Source organism: Panthera onca, chromosome B2 (genome assembly GCF_046562875.1).
Source record: "Panthera onca isolate mPanOnc1 chromosome B2, mPanOnc1 haplotype 2, whole genome shotgun sequence".
Taxonomy (NCBI): Eukaryota; Metazoa; Chordata; class Mammalia; order Carnivora; family Felidae; genus Panthera; species Panthera onca.
Window position 1 is genome coordinate 10,849,089 of NC_138343.1, and position 20,327 is coordinate 10,869,415.

The 20,327-nt window shown below is 42.4% G+C and overlaps 1 protein-coding gene and 1 pseudogene across 3 annotated transcripts in view; both read right to left on the reverse strand.

The window, feature by feature from the left end:
* Positions 1–20,327, reverse strand: part of RNF144B (ring finger protein 144B) — a 181,295-nt gene that overhangs the window by 12,835 nt on the left and 148,133 nt on the right. For all 3 annotated transcript variants that reach the window (XM_060614710.3, XM_060614709.3, XM_078446600.2), the window contains exon 4: positions 16,014–16,074. In XM_060614710.3, the coding sequence (XP_060470693.1) occupies positions 16,014–16,074 (61 nt within the window). The remainder of the gene's footprint in view (positions 1–16,013; positions 16,075–20,327) is intronic.
* Positions 907–8,923, reverse strand: LOC132666518 (large ribosomal subunit protein eL32 pseudogene; annotated as a pseudogene).

The following is a 20,327-nucleotide window of genomic DNA, read 5'->3' on the forward strand; positions in this document are numbered from 1 at the left end:
TCAGCCTGCTGAGAACACTCGTCTTATCTCTTCAGACGCAGAACATGGCGGACACTCGCTTTCCCAGCCTACTGCGCAACCGTAGCTTGATCACGTGACATGGTCTAGCCAGTGGGAGGGGAGGGGAGGTCCGACAAGGGGCTTCTGGGACAAGGTCTCCTTCCTGATGTGCGGGCAAGAATTGCCCTTCCATCCAGCCACCTTTGAACGCAACCGCCTGAAGTTGGAGGTCCGGGAATATGATCTGGGAAAACTGTGAGGAAAAACTACATGAGGTGGAGAAACCGAGCGGCTTCATCAGCCAAACCTGCAACCATCGACCTCTGGATTCCCTGTGTGTGAGGTAATTCACTGCCCTCGCTGTTTAGGCTCCTCGAAGTCCGGCGTTCTGCTCCTTGCGAATGAAAGCATCTCAAGTGGTAAGGCCACCTCTAGCAATAGTGAGCAAATGCCCTCTTCCAACAAGGACCGCTCCTCCTGGGGAAGCAGGTATTGTACAAAGGGGATGAACGCGGCATGTCCGAGACGACCGTTAAAGTCCTTTCCAACCCCAGGATTTTATCATCTCTGTAGGTGAGGAACGTGGAAATGTGCGTACAGAAAAAAATACACACGACACACCTCATCCTGTGGAAAACGTATGTACCATAATAAAAATTTTTTGTTATTATTAAAGTTTTTTAAAAAATGGGGTGCCTGGGTGGCTCAGTCGGTTAAGCATCTGACTTCGGCTCAGGTCATGATCCTGCGGGTGGGAGTTGGAGCCCCGCATCGTCAGGCTCTGTGCTGATGGCTCAGAGCCTGGAGCCTGCTTTGTATTCTGTGTCTCCTCCTCTCTCTGCCCCTCCCATGCTCATGCTCTGTCTCTCAATAATAAATAAATGTTAAAAAAAAAAAAATTAAAAAAAATTAATACACTATGCCAGATCCATAAGGTTTTTGTGTAGTTCAGCAGACAAGTAATGTACATCCATATAGTTGGAACAGTACGAACTTTAAAATAAGGTGACTCAAACGTGACAATATGGAAAGATCCCAAGGATATATTACCAATTAAAAAATGCAGATTCAGGATGAGTATAAATGAACCATGTTTATAAAAATATGTTTTAACATTTTCAGAAGAAGGTGCCTGGGTGGCTTAGTCAGGTTGAGCGTGAGACTCTTGATTTGGGCTCAGGTGATGATCTGACGGTTCATGACTTCAAGCCTCGGATCGGGCTCTCTGCTGTCAGCTCAGAGCCTGCAGCCTGCTTCGGATTCTCTCTCCCCCTCTCTCTGCCCCTCCCCCACTCATACTTGCTCTCTCTCTGAAAAAATAAACATTAAAAAACAAAACAAAACAACAGGGGCACCTGGGTGGCTCATTCAGTTAAACATCTGACTCTTGATATCAGCTCAGGTCATGATCTTGCAGTTTGTGGGATCAAGCCCAGCGTTGGGCTCTGTGCTGACAGCATGGTGTCTGCTTGGGATTCTTTCTCTCCCTCTCCCTCTCTCCCCTCCTCCATTTGCTGTCTCTCTCTCAGTCTCTGTCTCTCAAAATAAACACATAAACATTAAAAAATTTAAAAAAACATTTTCAGAAGAATATGTAAGAAACACGAAAATGGTTATCCTTGAGTAAAAGGCGATGGGGGGGGGGTGGTTGGGGAAGGAAGCAAAGATTTACTTTAATACTAAACTTGAATTTAAAAAACAGGAAAAAATACTACTTTTATAATTTTTAAAAGCTAGTTGGTTTTTTTTTTATTTTTTACATTCCTTTTGAGAAAGAGAGTGCATGCACACAATGGGGGGTTGGGAGGAGGGACAGAAAGTGAGGGAGACAGAGAATCTCAACCAGGCTCTGCGTTGTCAGTGCAGAGCCTGACACAGGGCTTGAACCAAGAACCATGAGATCGTGACCTGTGCAAAAACCAAGAGTTGGAGGCTTAACCAACTGAGCTACCCAGGCACCCCTAGAAGCTCGTTGGAAAAGGCTACTATCAATCTGGTATATGAGCAACAGACTAATAAAATAATTCTGCATCTAAGCTGTCCCCTGGAAAATCATCTACTTTTTGCAACACTGAAACATATTTAGATTTCCCCTTTGTTTCACATTCTCCATACATACAATTCTCATACTATGTTTTTCCTTCCCCCTAAAAATCCTCTCTCTTTACCAAATTATAGTCTACCCCCCCTTAAAGGACCTTCATTCAAGGACCTACTGTGTACTTGTCTTAATTTTGATGTCACAGAATCAGCATCTTGTAGACCCTAGATCTCCACCCACCTGGATTATGGCTCTCTGCATTTGGAAAGGCATCAACTTGGCAAAACATGGAACTTTACATACAGCACTTTCAACATTAAACCGCCTTTATGAAATGTCACTTATTAAGGGTGACAATGAAAAATTTTTCTAACTTCAAAAGGAATAATAATTACCCTTACTGGACCCCTACTTACTGTCTCTCTGTACCTAACACCCATTTCACTTCTTCTCTCATCCCAGTCCTTGGATGAGTGATCCAGAGTCACCGATTCTCATTCCTATCCCCTCCTACCCTCCTTAAATCTCTAAAGTCAAGTTTTTATTCCCAACTCATTAATAAACTGCTCTCTGAAAGTTAAAACTGCCATGCCCCTACTCATATCCAGCAAGTGGTTTTTTTTTTTAATGTTTTATTTATTTTTGAGACAGGGAGAGACAGAGCATGAACAGGGGAGGGTCAGAGAGAGGGAGACACAGAATCTGAAACAGGCTCCAGGCTCTGAGCTGTCAGCACAGAGCCCGGCGCGGGGCTCAAACTCACGGACCAAGAGATCATGACCTGAGCCAAAGTCAGCCGCTTAACCGACTGAGCCACCCAGGCGCCCCCAGCAAGTGTTTCTTAATGCAACTTGTATCAGATACTCTTGCAGCTCCCTCTTCCATTTTCCATGGCCTATTTTCTTCCCCAAACCTTCCTTCTCCTTTAGCATCAAAACTGGTTCCGTTGGTCCCATCTATGAATGGTGTCTAAGACTTGGCCCTAGATTTCTCCGTTATTTGACTTATTTACACAACCCTTGCCATGATTAAGTCTCAATCTCATTCTAATTTGTACTATTTCAAACTTCTTTTGGCCTCATGTCTTGTGATGATATGCCTGAAAACTAGGCATTGGTCATTCAACAACTGATCAATGTCAGGTACTTTTTAGAGATCATGGGCTCAAAAGAGGTGAAAATAGAGGTTTGCAGGGCGCCTGGGTGGTTCAGTCGGTTAAGCATTTGACTCTTGATCTTGACTCAGGTCATGATCTCATGGTTTGTGAGTTTGAGCCCCACATCGGGCTCTGCACTGACAGTGTGGAGCCTGCTTGGGATTCTCTCTCTCCCTCTCCATCTGCTCCTCCCCTCCTCACTTTTTCTCTCTCTGTCAAAATAAAGAAATAAACATTAAAAAAAAAAAAAAGAAAATAGAGGTTTACTTCTCAGAGATCTCAGCGCGAAAAGAACCAGAGATGTTCAAAATTAATAAAATGTAAAAAAAACACAAGCAATGTAATAACTGACAGAGCACCCCACAAGATAATATAAATGAAATTATTAACAAATAAATGTGAGCAACTCTTAGAGGTGGAGGTAAGGAATGTCTGATATACAGAAACGTTTTTTAATACAGAAATATTTTATGCTTCTCTTATCCCAAGTATCCATAATGAAGTTTCTCCTTTTAATCAGCTCTAAAATCAGGAGGTAAAACTGGTCCCTCCTAACCACAGTACAAAGCAGATGGCAAATGCTGAGATAAAACACAAAGAAATTAAGTTAGAGCTAAAGCACCACAGAAGCAAAGATGAAAAACAAAAAAAACCCAATCCCCGTAATAGCAACTCTGCAGGCAGCCAGAGTCAGGAAGGCATAAAAGGAAAAGGACAGTCTCCTTCCAGATAGTGGAATAAAGATTCTGCACTTAAGGAAACACTGAGCAAGGACACTGGCAGTCGCCTCCTGAAGAAGGGTCCCACCAGCTCACAACCTACTCCATCTCGTCCCAACGCTGCATTCAGTGACACCACATGAATCGGCTACTTGAGAAATCAACCACGGTAAAGTACTTACACCACAGAAAGCGGCAAACACTGTAAATCAGAGCCTCCCCCGCCCCCACCAAAAAACCGTTTGCCAACACATCCCTGAACACTGTCCACCTTGAGAGTAAAAACATAGACGTAGAGACCCTACCTCAGCATAGTCAAGTGTGGGGCACACAGCGGGCAACCGAAGAACAGAACTTAGCATGAGAAGAGAAGTGAAAACTACGATAGTGACAGTTGTAGCCATATTTGCTGACCAGCCTTTTCTACCTCCTGAACATCCCGCATACAGACAGGTACTTACATCTGAAGTAATCCTCTCATGTCTCCCACGGGTATACATCTTCTAAAGAGTGTTTGCTATTTGATTATATGTTCTAGTTTATTGTTGGTTAATTGCTTCTTGTACATATGTCTGGGATCATCAACTCCAGTGAGAGCTCTCCTAGAAGACAGGCTGTTTCTTCTGCTCAGAACCACGGCATGTGTATGTATGTTATGAGTATGTAGTTTTGGATCTGCCCACCATACTTCTAAGCACCCCTCGCTATGCCAGTCATATGGGATGCACTCAGTACATTCCTGACCACCCAGCAGATGGAAATTTTTTCCTTTATAAATACAAAGGGTCACGGGGGGAAAAAAAAAAAAAAACATAGAACAGATATCTACTAATTTAAACCAATTCCTTCTCTTGAACAGAGCCCCCCCTTCTCCCATCAGCCATTCTTTTAAAGAATCTAAATAAAATGGAAAGCGCTGCTAGGTAGAATCTGACATGATTAAAGCCTGGAGAAAAGTCCATCAATACAGGAGGTACCCACAGTAGCAATATAGTACCATGTGTTTATGTAACGTTTGCTTTGGGGCACAGCTATTTTTTACACAGGTACTTGAGCTTGTTCTACACCTTTTAAATATTATTCTGGTGGGGCGCCTGGGTGGCTCAGTCGGTTGAGTGTCTGACTTTCGATTTTGGCTCAGATAATGACCCCAGAGTTGTGGGATCAAGCCTTATGTTGGGCCCCATGCTGAGCGTGGAGCCTGGTTGAGATATATTCCCTCCCTCCCTCCCTCTCTCTCTCTCTCTCTGCTCCTCTCCCCACCCTCATTCTTTCTCTTTCTGTCTCTCAAATAATAATAAAAAAAAAACACATACACTGTTCTGGTTAATTAAAGGACACTCGTCAAAGAAGTTATGCCATTGTCTTCTTGGTAAAGCATTAAGAGCAAATAACTATTCTGAGGCAAAAAGACAAATCTATCCAAATTTGACAGTCCCCTCAGCTTTATATTTCTGTGTTAACGAAAGGAGCTGAATAAGTTAACAAGGAGTTAACATTCAAAGGAGTAGAGACTCAGTTTCTCACACTGGTGACGGAGACGGGACTAAAGAGATTTATCGCTTGCAAACAGTACACACAAGCCTTCTGTAGAAATTCACGAAGGACATTTGAATGAGAAGAAAAGGTATATTTATACTTCTGGGCCTGAATATATAGAGAATACCTGAATGATTTGGTTTTTCTCTGCCTTCTTCATTTTTGTTTTATGGCAGAGACCTCTCAGCTCAAATGCACACTTTCTGCTCTCTCAACTGGGTATTAATTTGGTTAGAATTGCTAGAGATAAGCCTCTGGGATTGTTACATTTGTGTGAGAACCAGATGACTCTGAGCAAACATTACTTCTGCTTTTGAGAGTTATTTATAGCTGTATGTTTTTTAAAAACACATTGAAGTCAATAGGTTAGAACCATGAACAAACAGCTAATCTACGCATGGTTTTGATCTGAAAGATTTCCAACTTACATCCAAATGATGCAGAAGAAGAGACTTAACACGTGTAATAGGGCAGGGCAATTTCACATGGAGCTAAGTGAGCAGAGGGGAGGGTCACAGGACATAATGTGGGGATAGTCATCAAGGACCTGATTCTAGAGGATGACGATAAGGCCTAAGCATGCTGAGAAGCCGCTGGAGGGGCTTTTTTTTCTTCGGTAGTATAACACAAATACGATGTGCACATAAGCTGTCTATTCACGTTCGCCACTAGGCGGCCTGGCATTGGGAGCGCTGAGTCTGATGGCCAGCTGGGCTGTGCTTTCCACAATGGCTCTATGGTTCTTAGAGAGACATTGTAAGCAATCTCTGCACAGTAAGATTTGTTGCACATCTGCAGCTCTTCACGCTCCTTGACGCTGTGGACGAGGAACTTCTGGAAGCCACCAGGCAGCACGTGCTTTGTTTTCTTGCTGCTCCCGTAAGCAACGCCGGGCATCAAGATCCGGCCCTTGAATCTTCTGCGCGCCATATTGTCAGTGCCTCTGGGTTTCCACCAGTGGCGCTTAATTTCGATATATTGGTCTGACTGGTGCCTGATGAACTTCTTGGTCCTCTTTTTCGCAATCTTGGGCTTCAACAGAGGGCTGAGGGCGGCCACGATGCCGAACAGGAGATGGCCGCCACCCCCACGGGCAGTGCCGAGGAAGAGAGGGCAGTGCCACTGTGATGAGGGGAGAGCCGTGACACGATGACCACTCTCAGAAGACTACTCTGGCGACCGTAGGGAGTAGAGCTGGTGGCGGCACAGGGTGACGACAGAGAGCAGCGATCTAATCCGAGATGACGCGCTGGATTCTAGGTGAGAAGTGGAAGTACTGATAATTCGGAGCATATTTTGAAGGTGAAACCGTCAAGATTTCCTAGTGAGGAGGCAGTTGGATGCAGTCATCCCAAGCTGACAACCACTGATCTAGAAAGCTTTCTGAAACTTCGTATTTGTTGAATAAATGAATGAAGCAATGTAACAGAAGTGTAAGAAATGCTATCTGTAGATCAATTCCCCGTGGCAATAAAGGATAATTGATGGTCTACACAGCAAGGTTCTGTCTTACTCAGCCCTGCATTCAGATATTTCCAGAGAACAGGAATAACCACTCAGAGAGACTATTGCACAGGGTTTCTTGGACTCTCAGGGAGAAGAGCATCCCCCAGCAGAACAGGGATTCCCACCCGCAAGTCTGGCCAGATTACACTGAAAAGGTATCTGAGCACAGCACGGCATCTCCCCTAACCACTGTGCTTCGGCCCAGCTCCTAGAAGAGCAGCTACAGGTAAACATCCACAGAGGCTAAGAGAGGCATTTTTATTTTTTAAGAATTAGAATTTCAGGGGCACCTGAGTGGCTCCGATGGTTAAATGTCCAACTCTTGATTTCGGCTCAGGTCACGGTCACGCAGTCCGTGGGATCGAGCCCCCCTCGGCACTGAAAGTGCGGAGCCTGCTTGGGATTCTCTTTCCCTCTTTCTCTGCACCTTCCCTGCTCACATGCGTGTGTGCACGCACTCTCTCTCTCTCGGAATAAATAAACATTTTTAAAAAAGAATGATTACAATTCCAATATGCTATTAAGAGCACAATTTTGCTTCCTATCCGTCAGGTAACAGAGTGTACCACAAATGGGTTTTTTCCTAGAGGAAAAACCACTAAAGGGGTGTCACATATTAGCAATCCTAACCCCACGCCAAAGAGGAACCGACTGATGGACACCAGTTGGAAGCCAAATCATGTCCGTGAACAAGAGCTTCTCCCCCTCACGCCTGACTCCACCCCGTTGACCTGAGAGGAGCCTGAAGGGAGGGGAGCTGTACGGGGTTAATGCGAAATTTTTAAAAACACTTTTGATTACTATTAGAGTGAATTCGATTCTAACTCCTGGCTCTTGGCCTAGGAGATACAGTTATCGTGGAGATAAACAAAATGCGCACATCCAAAAAAACATAAGATTTCGTTTCTTCCCCCTTCAAATTGCCATTCCAAAGCTGGAGGAAAATGCACTAATGCGTATTCAGCTAATTTTTTCTGCATCCGCGGTGACGAAAGCTTCATGTAGCTCTGAGATGGGGGAAAAGTTCAGGAATCTAGAAAAAGAGAGCCCAGGGGCCTGTACACGGGCTAGGGGTATTCCCAACACTTTACCATGAACGTGATTTAGCAGTCATTAAACGTAACATACTTACATCAGAGACAGACAAATTCACCAACTGGAGCCAGGATTTACTTAAGAAAATTAACACTGATCACTGAAGTAAAGTTGCATGACTGGTCTTAAGACTGCTTGTTCATAGAAATTAGGCAAGGCAGGAAATGCTATGTAAAGCTATCTCTACTTCTGTATTCTGACAATTCTTGAGAAATAGAAACATTTTAAGAGAATAAAACTGCCTTGAGCCCTAAGGAGCATGTCTGACCCCAGCGACTGTTTTCAGTTTTCAAACCCTGATCTCGAGATCCACTGGAAGCCATCAGTATCACATAGGTAGAGCTTGGTTTTTATTCTGTTGTAAATTGTCTTAACTAACATAAGTGGGTTTTCTGCCATCCTCTGCCAGTGTGAAACTGTGCCAGAAAAGAGATCCCATGATTTCATATTATGGTAGGAAACATCATACAGCCAAGCTAATTTATCAGCTGAAATAAACCAAACTGGTTTAACTTTCATGACCCTCTGCATTTTTAATTATGCCAAAGTTAATTTGCTTTCTGATATCTCAAAGAACAAAGGTCTTCTGTAGACAGTTAAAATGCAATTAAACTGATCAGAATTAACATCTGCCGTAGTAAATAAAGTGAAAGAGACGTGGCCTTTAGCAGCCCTCTGTCAAGATTGCTGAGGAGAACCAACAGAATTTCAGACCCGGAAACAACTTCTGAGGTTATCCAGTCTGACGCTCTTACATTATGACCCACACAAGCTAGGAGCGTGCATAACCCGCAGTTCATGAGTATATGCTGGGATCCGGCCTTTTTTCCTCCTAGAATACCATTCTCCATGTAAACGCATAACCATGCTGTTAAATAGATTTCCATTTCCACTATGAGCATGGGAACGTTTTCTCTTTAGAGCAGCCACTTGGCACTCTCTGGGTCAGCAAGTCATGATCTCCTTGGAGGTGCTGGAGAAGGTGGGCTCATGATTCAAGGAACAGCACACTGTATGATGGTGCCGTACGATGCTTTAGAATCTAGGACAATGTGGATGGAAACATACTGAAAAAGATACGGGTTAAGATGAAAAGAGGACAATAGTCGTATTATTGTGCTATACCCTCAGTCCAAGGTAAGATCTGGATTCTAGAAGATGCTCTTTTCGTTTGGTTTAGAAACCTGGGACAAAGGTAAGATGGGGTGGCAATAGTGACGAATAACAAAAACCACAACAACAATTTACTGAGCACACACAGTGACAGACACACAACACTGACTCATTCTTCACAACACCCCAGCTGTTACAGGTACGGGTGGAAGTGCACACAGGGAGAGGCAAGACGTCATACTGTGCCTGTCACTTGGGGCCCCTTTCAAAAAATCACCCTATCTGGTGATAAGGGTCTCTTCTTACGGACACTTTAGTTTTTCAGAGGAAAGCTGAACCACCTAGAGGGCGCTGTTTGAGATTTAGAACTGACCTGCAAGAAAGAGTTGATGGTAAAGGAGAGGAAGCAGAACGCTGGGGAGAAAATGTTACCATCTGGAGGCACAGGGTAGCTTTGTAAGGAAACCCTAGACTTAGTCATACATTTACCACAAAACACCAAAAAGCAGGCTCAAAGGGAGAACAGGTGTGCACACGCACGCACATGCATGATAAGAATGGGCTTAGGGTCAGAAACTATGAAAAGTAAGATGACTAATAAGAGACGGGAGCTGTTGAAAAATAAAACTGAAGGTTTTGGAAGGTCATGGAAGTATCGCACAGCCCTAACAAAAACAAAACAAACAAAAAACACCAGGGCGCCTGGGTGGCTCAGTCGTTGGGCATCCGACTTGGGCTCAGGTCACAATCTCGTGGTTTGTGGGTTCGAGCCCCGCGTCGGGCTCTGCGCTGACAGCTCAGAGCCTGGAGCCTGCTTCGGATTCTGCGTCTCCCTCTCTCTCTGCCCCTCCCCCATTTGTGCTCTGTCTCTCTCTCAAAAATAAAAAAAAAAAAAACATTAAAAAATAATTTTAAAAAAATGCCAAGAGAAACCAATTAACTACACACAGAGCCCCGGTGACATAAAACCTTAAATGATTAAACACAAAGGAGGGGCGGGGAGCATTACACCAAAGACAAATAAAGAAGCGAGATGAAACTCAAAGAGCCCCATCTTCAATGTTGAGACTTTTGTTGCAGTGTGGAAAGGAGGCTTGTGAAAAATGCTGAGAACAGATGGGCTTTGGAGAAAGACGGGGCCGCGGCTTACAGCAGCATCGGGAAGTGACCCTGGCACACAAGAGATTCTCAGTCCACAAAAACGTAGATATTAAATACGTGAGTGAAGGCAGTAGGATTAACAGATAACAGGAAAATAAATTCCTATTTTACTTTTTCCAACAGAGAACAGTGTGCCGCTGGCACCATTTCTAAGAGTTTCCAGCCACTCTGAAAATACAAATAGCCAAGAACAGACCAATCAACCACGAGGGAATTGAAGCAACATGCAATTACAATAAATAAAAAGGGGTCACAAAAAATAGGAAGAGTGCTTAAGGACTAGAGATGGAAAATCTTAATTTAATTTAAAAAAATATTCTGAAAACGTAGACTCCAGACAAGCAGACTCGAAAGACAAAATTCTAGCATTAATCATCAGGCACGTGCTTTGAGGACCAGTAGAAAGTACAACAGTGATCACTAACACATGCCAAACTTAGTATTCTCTTTTCTTTGTTAATATTGGAAGACTGACACGGAAAGGGAAAGCCACAAATACAGTAGTAGCCAACAGAAAGTCACAGATGGAAGGAAAGTGGATTCATCGAATAACCCATCTATGCCAAATGCTGTTTCTCTGCTTTATGTATACAGTGATGATTTAGGCTTGTTCCTATTCAAAATATTTTTTTCCCCACAAAGACTCAGATGAAAACAAAGCTATAAAAGGCAAGTTAATCATATATGTAACATAAAGCAGAAGACAATTAAAACACGGGATGACAGACTAAAAACTGAGTACTTGGTAGACAATAAGCATGGGGCAAAACTAATGGAAACGTGTATAACTAAGATACAAGGCCACCACTAATCTGAGTCTTTTTCCAGAGCAATGGCAGTCTCTACACCTCTGAGAGCCCAGTCAGTGAGTTTTACTTTCCACAAGTTAGCCCTTTAGATCATTCGCATCAGTATTTAAAGCATCCCAAGACCCCCTTGTAAACAGTTCCACATAAAATATTTTTGTGGCATAGACCCCAAAGTGACCTAGCTGGTAAGTCTTGAGTCCGAGGTAGATATGAAGTCTATTGAGTAAAAACAAGATATACAATTTAGATAAAGATTATCCCAATCAAGTAAATTCCCTTCCATAACACTGTATTGATTTAAACTTACTCTTACTTGGAATGCCTTTCTCTAATAACTCTGTATCATGGATGGATAAAGAAAAAGTGCATGAATTGATACTAAAGAATTATAGGGGCACCTGGGTGGCTCAGTCAGTTAAGCGTCTGTCCAACTTTGGCTCAAGTCACGATCTCATGGCTCATGAGTTCGAGCTCCACGTCAGGCTCTGTGCTAACAGTGCGGAGCCTGCTTGGGATTCTCTGTGCCTCCTCCACTCATTCTGTCTCTCAAAATAAATAAACTTTTAAATAAATAAATAAATAAATAAATAAATAAATAAATAAATAAATAAATATAAACTGCCTTCCCAAATCACCTCAGATCAAAATGTCTCTGGACTTTGGTTTCCTTTCTTATAAAACAAGGGAGTTGAACCAAACTCCCAGATTTAACATACTTCCAAATGTAATTGTGGTTCCATACTTTATGATAGTAAAAATATACAATTAAATTTATATTTAAATGACAGAGCTTGGGCAGTTCCTCAAACACCAAATACAGAATTCAGCACATGACCAAGCAACTCCACTTCTAAGTATACACCCATAAGAACTGAAAGCTAGGACTCAAAAAGATACTTGGTCCCCAGTGTTCCCTGTAGCATTATTCACAGCAGGCAAAAGGTAAAAACGATCCAAGTGTCCTATAACAGATGAATGGATAAACAAAATGTGTGATATCCATACAGTGGCATATTATTCAGCCATAAAAAGTGCTGATACACAGCACCATGTTTTGAACCTTCAAAACATTATACTAAGGGAAGTAAGCCAGACCCAAAAGGAATATAGTGTATGATTCCACTTAAATGAAATATCTACACTAGGCAAGTTTACAGAACAGCAAGCAGATTACAAGTTACCAAGGACCGGGGAAAAAAGGGAAATGCGAAGTTATTATTTAATGACTACAGTTTCTGCTTGGGGTGATAAATACACGGTAGTGATGGTTACACAACACTGTGTGTGTTCCTAATGCCACTGAATTGTACACCTAAAATGGATGAAATGGTAAGTTTTATGTTTTGCAGATACATATTACCCTAGTAAAAAATTATGCAATTAACACAACACACAATCTATAGATGAGGAGGCTTAGACACAGTCTATGTGAGGCTGGGCAAGTCTCAACCTCTCCAGTTTTCACTCTCTTCATCCACAAAGTAGGAATAATAAAATCCATTATCAATTCGTGGGATGGGTAATGGGACATCCACCTGGAACTTGTAAGAAAAAATAAATTCCATGTATGAGTAAAACTGCTTGATCAATTTATAATGCATCAAAGCAAAGGTATGCAAGACTACCTATAAACTGGCTCTAAGGCCTCCCCAACTTGACTGTAACTGGACCGAATATATTAACACACCTGATGAATAAATAAGCCAATCAGAAGTAGGGCTGAACACTACAAGAACATCAAAAAGTCCCAATCACAAAGTAAAGTGTGAGGACATCTATCCAAGCTTTCTGGGGGAGAATGACAGTCCTGGCCGATGATTTTCCATGTGGACCTCTCCCGCAGCAAGGCTTTTCCTACCACAAGCATGGATGTAGCACTTAAGAGCGTATTGCTCAGTGAAAGATGCCAATCTGAGAAGGCTACATATTGCATGATTCTAACTGTAGGACATTCCAGAAAAGGCAAAACTATGGGCACATTAAAAAGATCAGTGGCAGCCAGTGGGTAGTGGGAAAAGATGAGTAAGTGGAGCCTAGAGGAATTTTAGGGCAGTGAAATGCTGTGTATGATACTGTAATGGCACATGTGTGTCATCCATTTGTCCGAACTCAAGAATGTATGTACACACACGATGTGGCCAATTAACTTCACATGTTCTAATCCCACTAACAACAAGATAATCGTATTCTCTATTTCATTTTTTTTTTTAATTTTTTTTTTTAACGTTTATTTATTTTTGAGACAGAGAGAGACAGAGCATGAACAGGGGAGGGTCAGAGAGAGAGGGAGACACAGAATCTGAAACAGGCTTCAGGCTCTGAGCTGTCAGCACAGAGCCCGACATGGGGCTCGAACTCACGGACCACGAGATCATGACCTGAGCCCAAGTCGGACGCTTAACTGACTGAGCCACCCAGGCGCCCCTATTCTCTATTTCAATATGGGGATATTTCCTAGAGAATGTGAAGATTATCCCATTTGGGGAATAAGACGAGAACACTGCATATGCGTCAATGTAAAAGGTGCCCCTCTGAAATTATTAGTATTTTTATTATCAACAGCTGTTGACATTTTGAACACGGAGACGAAGTACTCAAGGAAGTGCTTTACATGTTTTAATTCATTTAGTCCTCATCCCAACCACATGGGAGGGGAACCAACATCATCTGCATGTTGCAGCCGAGGAAATCCAGGTACACAAATTAAGTATCTTGTCCAAGGTCACGCAGCTGGTAAGCCGTAAGGCCTGCGTTCCCAACCGAGGCTCTTAGCCACTGTTTTAAATACACTAAAAGCTTATATTCATCAGTGAGAACCAACTCACACAAAGTTTTAATTCCTAGTACTCTTAGAATTTGTCTCATGAATTACAAAACGACACTTCAGCTAGTAAGTAGTCTGTAAAATGTAAACAATGAGGAATGAGGCCTGCCCCTGACAGATGGGGCCGCAGGCAGGTGAGGAGGAGGTCCAGGGCAGGAGAAAGCAGAGGTGCGTATAGGCCAAGGGCATACCAACAATGGGCAGAGCCCCAGTTACTGAGTAGGACTAGTGAGACTGACAGAGCTCACCAGTTAAGAAGACTGAAAATGCAGTCTAACTTCTTTGACTTTCTCCAGGTAAGAGCCCTTAAATCATTGCACTGGCTACAGCCACATCCATGTGTGGGGTGAATAGTTGGAATGTCTGTGTTCCCACAGTAATTTATAACAGAGGATACTGGGATAAAGTGGGAGAATGGCAGGCCAGGTGTTTGACATTATCATCTCTGGCCATCACACCCAATAAGCACCCCGGGCTGTATTAATCAGCCAGCATGGCTAGATCTGAGATGTAAAGTACCCCATCATTAATTCTCCATCTGGCTGAGAATCCACACAGGACTGATTCACGGGGCTGTGTCTTCATGAATCAAACCTAAAATTCACCTGACTTTGCTGGTTCAGATTCCACATTCAACAACATCTTAACTATTTCCTCACCCGTTATCTGCATTTTCCTATGAGGCAAAAATGTAATTCAAGTAATCTAGTCCAAAAATTGTTTTAGTAATTTCCATTTTAATACTTCAGCCTTAAAAATGTAGTTAAATGATCTGCCCAGGAGAGATGAATCTGCTTTTGGCTTGCTAAAAAAAAAAAAATTAGCCTATGAAACTGGCCAAACCTTGGTCCTAGGTAGTGAGAGCCATCCCATGACTCCCCCGCTGATCTACTCTTGTCCCCTCATATTCTGCATGGTCTTCTTTTCTCATGTAAGAATCATCTGTCAGGGTGACTGCAAAAACTATATGAGGTAAAGGTAATTGTGTTTATCAAACTTACTGGCACCAGAGACATAAACGTACCTCTTTCCCCCTACCCTCACCTCTAAACTTTACTGACACAGATTTAAAAGTTATCAATAGAAAACTGTATGTTCATGCTGTATGAGAGTTTATTTGGGGTACTCAATGAGACCCAAAAGCAATTTTCTCCTATTTCTCAGATATGGAAAAACAGACCATTTAGTTCAAGAATGTACAGGGTGTCGGGGCACCTGGGTGGCTCAGTCAGTTGAGTGACTGACTTCGGCTCATGTCATGATCTCGTGGTTCGTGAGCTCGAGCCCCACGTAGAGCTCTGTGCTGACAGCTCAGAGCCTGAAACCTGCTTCAGATTCTGTGTCTCCCTCTCTCTCTGCCCCTCCCCGCTCGTGCTCCATCTCTCAAAAATAAACGATAAAAAATTTTTTTTAAAAATGTACAGGGTGTGACAGCAGGGAAAGGGCTCCTTAAAAAAGATCTGCAAGAAGCCAAAAGGAGAATGAATGAATGAATCCTACAGGTAAAAAGACAGTACAAAGAAAAAAGCCCTATCAATTACCCCAAGGCCAAAGTGAGAAAGAAAATGAGCCTGATGCATTGTAGATCGCATGGGAAGGACACACTCAGCCATCACTATGATTACTAGTATCAAAGGAATGAATGGTGAGTATCACAAGCAGCAGTAAAAATGTTTGGGTTGATTCATGTTTTGAAGTGATCTTCAGGAGGGGTAAATGGGTGGTAAAACCCATTTTAAGGAACATGTTCTTTTGTGAAACTACCCCAGCTTTTGTAGAACCTCTCTTCACGTGAGCCAAATTAAAAATATAAAGCAACCAAAATAAGGAAGCTTCTAGTTCCTGCTCGTCCGCATTTTTTCTGCCTCTGGCTGAGAAAGCTGAAATTTTGTGTTGCAATTACAGTTTTTCCCCTTTTGGCGTGTCCTTGTGGCTCTGTTGACAGCCCACAGCCGCCCCGACCTTACACGATGGTTTCAGGTTAATGCGCAGATGACATATTGTAAAGCCACAACCCACCATCGGGACAGACAGGAGCATGCATACATACCTCGTTCAAATTTTAACCGTTGATAAAGCTGAAACTGGTCCACAGGTACCAAGCAGGCAATCTGAAACCAGAGATATTAAAGAGATGAGGTCTCTGTCATCAGTGGAGCCCAGAATTCCAGCCTTCTAGGACCTCTCCTCATCTGGCTGACTTTATACCAGTGGATCTCCGACTGCTTTTTCTCCCCACAGTTCACATGGTAACACAAAGAGCAATTCCGACATCCACCCCAGTCCTCTGCCACGGATGGGAGTCGCTACTCAAAGCACCCATGACCGGACCCACCAGTCAGCTTCCGTTCTTCCGTCAACAGCTACTAAGACCAGACAACCAAGCTTTTGGACCACCTCAATTATTTGTGTACGTATACAAAAGATGCTCCTTTCCTCTCCACATTCATTTAAGAAATGTTTAAAAGATTATAGTCCTAGGGGCGCCTGGGTGGCTCAGTCGGTTAAGCGGCCAGCTTCGGCTCAGGTCATGATCTCGCAGTCCGTGAGTTCGAGCCCCGCGTCGGGCTCTGTGCTGACAGCTCAGAGCCTGGAGCCTGTTTCAGATTCTGTGTCTCCCTCTCTCTGACCCTCCCCCGTTCATGCTCTGTCTCTCTCTGTCTCAAAAATAAATAAACGTTAAAAAAAAAAAGATTATAGTCCTAGCTTCAGAACTCCTAAAAACTAGGATCAGGTAGGTAGTGCCTCAGGAATTATAAAAACCTCATTAGTTTCCTGGGGAATAGAACCTTTGAAGCAATATAAAAATCATTCCTTCAGGCAAAAATCACTTCATGGGGCCCGTGGTTTCACTGATTGCCATCCATGCCGCAGCAGAAAATGCTAAAGGGGAGCCTGGGTGGTTCAGTTGGTTGAGCATCCAACTTCAGCTCAGGTCGTGATCTCACAGTTCATGAGTTCAAGCCCCGCATGAAGCTTGCTGCTGTCAGCACAGAGCCCGCTTCTGATCTTCTGTCTCCCTCTCTCTGCCCCTCCCCCGCTCATGCTCGCTCTCTCTCTCTCTCCCCCAAAAATAAACATGTTTTAAAAAAGGAAAGAAAATGCTAAAGATGCTAAAATGCTACAGCTATTTCTTGTGGCTAGACTCCTCCGTTTCCATTTCAGATGGCAATATGAACTCAAAGGTTTACTGGTAAATGACAATGATTCATACCTGGCCAAATGACATTTCAGATTAATCTTCTTAAATTGCATTTCAAAGTCAGATGCAGGAAAAGCCAAATGCTCTTAAACTGGCATTCTAAAAATAATAGTTCCATTGACGTCAACTCTATTGACGTTGCTTAAAAGATACATAACTGAGGGGCGCCTGGGTGGCTCAGTCGGTTAAGCGGCCGACTTCAGCTCAGGTCATGATCTCGCGGTCCGTGAGGGCTGTGAGTTCAAGCCCCGCGTCGGGCTCTGTGCTGACAGCTCAGAGCCTGGAGCCTGTTTCAGATTCTGTGTCTCCCTCTCTCTGACCCTCCCCTGTTCATGCTCTGTCTCTCTCTGTCTCAAAAATAAATAAATATTAAAAAAAAAAAAAAAGATACATAACTGAGCAAACCAAAAGATGTGATACTAGGCTTCTAAACATTTGGCAAGTTGATACAGGACACAGTCTTAGCCTTAGCAATTCTGACTCTAACACACTGCATATTCTTTGGTATAAGATATATCTAGATGGAAATTCATTAGTTCAACTAATGAAAGGAAGTCTGCGTTAAGAAAACAAGAGTGAATGGGGCGCCTGAGTGGCTCAGTCGGTTAAGCGTCCGACTTCAGCTCAGGTCACGATCTCATAGACCGTGAGTTCGAGCCCCGCATCGGGCTCTGGGCTGATGGCTCAGAGCCTGGAGCCTGCTTCCGATTCTGTGTCTCCTTCTCTGTCTGCCCCTCCCCCGTTCATGCTCTCTCTCTGTCTCAAAAATAAACATAAAAAAAAAAAATTAAAAGAAAAAAAAGAAAACAAGAGTGAGGCAGTTTAAAATTGTACATAACAAATATTTTTGAAAAGGTATCCAGAATCTAATCCTCCTTCTCACACACAAAAAATCAATTTGTTTACTTTGCAAATGAATTAAACTAAGTTAGCTAAAATCTATGAAGGACCACGAAACAGGCAAGTTCAGTCTTCTCCATCCCAAGTATGGTAAAACATTAATTTAATTTAATTACAGAATTTTTTTCTCCAGCTAGGGGGGAAGGTTGCATTTGCATCTGCCGCCTTAAATAAAGCTCCTGAGAAATCACTGTAAAAAAAATTATGGTTAATTTTATATGATGGGTGTTAGACTTTTACTACATTGGAAGCCACTTTTGTTTCATCTGTTAGAATACATACCACTTGGGCATCTTTCCTAAAAGACAAAGGTGTCTCAAAAACAAAAAACAAAAAAACAAAAAAAACCCCTCTGAACTGGGGACAGAAGACATAAGCAGCCAAAGGCATGAGAGGCATTCAGGAATCTGAATTTAGTTCCTTAGTTGTTGATTCATTGTAGGCAGAGGACAAATAATCTAATATTACTTCAACTTCGGGCCAAGGTGACTTGGAGATGCTGTCATCCGGACCCAACAGACCTCGGTGAGGATCTGTGTCTCTATTTTCAACCCCCACCCCCAAAAAAGATCTCATTCTATGGGACAGTCCTGTACTCAATTCGCCTCCATCTAAAATAGTTTCTGGACTGATGAAGAACTTCTTCAAACCCCTCAAAGTCAACTCTTAAAAATTGTTTGTTTGTTTGTTTGTTTGTTTTTCAATGACATGCAATTTATGTAACAGCTAAGGTCAAATACAGTTTCTGGAAGACAAAGCAAACAGAAGATGAAGTATTTTAGACACAGATGAAATGCTAATGAAAAAGTGACACAAATTAATGCAGCAAAAAGTCAACAACAGGAGAGATGGATGTTTAATTTTAAATTAGAAAAATAAATGTCATCAGGGGACACATTACTGCCAACGGGGAAGTCAGAGGTCTCTAATTTGTTTTTGGGTTTTTTTTTTTTTTTTTGGTCACTTACTCTACTTTAAATCTATTTATCATTTTTCAGAGATCAAAGATTTTTACGGAATTAAGCCTTAGTAAGGCAAATCTAATTTTTTTCTATTGAAATTTGTGATTAAAAAAAAAAAAGTTAGTTCCATCACACCGTTCTCTTCCCAGTCCCCCACCACTTAGAGGTGCACTTTCTCCATATTCTGCTCCATGATCCAGGAAGAGTATAGCACTGGCTGGAAGCCAGGGATACAGATGAGGAAAGGAGACCCAGAAGGTCCCCTCAAGGAACTTAAATTACTCAGAAGGCAATACCGACACATAAGGTTTTTTTTAATCTGCTCCTTGGGGAACAAAAATCCACATCTTGATCTTACAATTTGTTGGATATTAAGATTAGACTAGTTTTCTGAAATGTTTCTATTATACCCATGGCTTTAGGTCAGAGAAAGCCAGACCTTGTTAAAAAAAAAAAAAAAAAAAAAAAAAGATGGCCCAAAGAATTAAAATCCTGGTTCCATTGCCATTTGGAGAAAGTCACCATTGCTCAAGCTTTTTACCTGGAAGTAAATATGTGAGGATAATTATTAAAGGCTCTATCAGGTCACAGGTTAAAGGGCTACTGCTTTAAAAACAAAACAAAACAAAACCCAAAACAATCACAATTACTCTAAAACTGATTGCAAAACTGAAACCCCAACAGAAGAGATTATGAAGAGGTGTCTTTTGATATATCACTCTCCTCTTCCTGCCAAAAAAGAAATTCCAAATTGTTCAAAATCATATCAGAATGCTCCTTTTCAACTTTTCTTTTTGGAAATAATTTTAGACTCACGAAGAATTGCAAAACTTAGGTAGAGTTCCTAAATCCCATCCTCCCAACTTTTCCTTCTGTTAACACCTTACATAACCATGGCATGCATGCATGCATGCATGCATTTATTTATTTATTTATTTAGGGAGAGAGAGAAAGCATGCTCGAGAGGCAGGGGCACCGACAGAGGGGGAGAGAGATTCCCAAGCAGGCTCTGCACTCGGGCAGCGCAGAGCCCAACACAGGGCTCGAACTCATGAACTGTGAGATCATGACCTGAGCAGAGATCAAGAGTTGAACACTTTAACCGACTAAGCCACCCAGGCGTCCCATGGCTAATAATTAAAATAATGAAACTTACATTGACACAAAACAAACAACCTGCAAGTCTTATTCAAAGGTCAAAAACTGTCCCACTTATGTCTTTTTTTTTTTTCAGTCCAAGATCCTGAATTGCATTTAATTGCTGTGCCTCTCCTTAGCCTTCTCCAATGTGTGGCAAGTC